Raw genomic sequence first — 1,428 nt, forward strand, 5'->3', positions numbered from 1 at the left:
AACTTGGTAAACAAAATGAATAAACTCGTGTATCTTGCAACTTTAGCCCTAGTACTGGCGTTCACCGTAAGTAATCAAACATTTAATAAAATAATTATAATTTGACAAGAAATTTAACACCCTTGCAGGTCGACGTACAAGGACATGCTCTACGTTCACGTTACCAAGTTGACTTAGATGAAGTTTCTGCTGATATCGAAGAACCTAAAGCCTCCTCTGTCACCGAAGACGCAGAACCCTCAGCAACCGAACAGCCTGAAATTCCCGCTGAAATCGAACAACCAGAACTTCCAGTTGAAGATGAAAATCCAGAACATCCCTCAGAGGTCGAACAACCTGAAATTCCTTCTGAAATCGAACAACCAGAACTTCCTTCAGAGGCGGAAGATACTGAAATTCCCGCTGAAATCGAACAACCAGAACTCCCAGTTGATGATGAAAATCCAGAACTTCCCTCAGAGGTCGAACATCCTGAAATTCCTGCTGAAGTCGAACAACCAGAACTTCCTTCAGAAGTGGAAGATCCTGAAATTCCCGCTGAAGTCGAACAACCAGAACTCCCAGTTGAGGATGAAAATCCAGAACTTCCTTCAGAGGTCGAACATCCTGAAATTCCTGCTGAAGTCGAACAACCACAACTCCCAGTTGAGGGTGAAAATCCAGAACTTCCCTCAGAGGTCGAACAACCTGAAATTCCTGCTGAAGTCGAACAACCAGAACTTCCTTCAGAAGTGGAAGATCCTGAAATTCCCGTTGATGTCGAACAACCAGAACTTCCAGTTGAGGAAGAACATCCCGAACATCCCTCAGAGGTCGAGCATCCCGAAATTCCTTCCGAAGTCGAACAACCAGAAATTCCAATTGAGGAAGAACATCCAGAACATCCCTCAGAGGTCGAGCATCCCGAAATTCCCGCTGAAGTCGAACAACCAGAACTTCCAGTTGAGGGAGAACATCCAGAAGTACCCTCAGAGGTTGAACATCCTGATATACTCGTAGCATCCGTAGAAGCGGAAGATCAGTGAAAATTAAATAGGCCATATACTGATTTCTAAAAAGACGAACAAATAGCTCGAGGATCAGATTCAGTTGTGGAATCTCATTTGTGTATGTAAGACATAAGAAATTTGTGGAAATAAAATAAGTGATTTCATCTATATATTATGTATATGGACATTTTTACCGCTAAATGTAAAATAAGAGTGTATTATGACAATAGTTAAAAACATCTTTCTGCTTATTTGTATAAACATTTAACTTTTGTCTAGGCTTACTTTACATTAAGAAGACATTTTTTCTATATAGAGACAAAAATATTTTAATCACTAGAGACCAATAAAATAGTATACAAACTAGATTTGCGTAAATCGTATCAACTTAATCAATTTGTATGAAAAAAATTTTTGTATAATCCCAAATAATCTTACG

General features: G+C 39.4%; 1 protein-coding gene across 1 annotated transcript; it reads left to right on the forward strand.

Moving 5' to 3' along the window:
- On the forward strand, window positions 1–1,025 carry LOC108909809 (protein PELPK1-like). The gene is made up of 2 exons (XM_023455144.1): window positions 1–66; window positions 129–1,025. Exons 1-2 carry the CDS (start codon window positions 16–18, stop codon window positions 1,023–1,025), a joined length of 948 nt encoding a protein of 315 aa, XP_023310912.1. The 5' UTR covers window positions 1–15.
- Window positions 1,026–1,428: the final 403 nt, after the last annotated feature.

The sequence above is a fragment of the Anoplophora glabripennis genome, unplaced genomic scaffold (genome assembly GCF_000390285.2).
Source record: "Anoplophora glabripennis isolate ALB-LARVAE unplaced genomic scaffold, Agla_2.0 scaffold554, whole genome shotgun sequence".
NCBI classification, from domain to species: domain Eukaryota; kingdom Metazoa; phylum Arthropoda; class Insecta; order Coleoptera; family Cerambycidae; genus Anoplophora; species Anoplophora glabripennis.

Coding starts and splice junctions, on each gene's coding strand:
- LOC108909809 (XM_023455144.1), top strand. CDS start 16: ATGAATAAACTCGTGTATCTTGCAACTTTAGCCCTAGTACTGGCGTTC. Junction 67..128: donor CCCTAGTACTGGCGTTCACC/GTAAGTAATCAA, acceptor ACACCCTTGCAG/GTCGACGTACAAGGACATGC.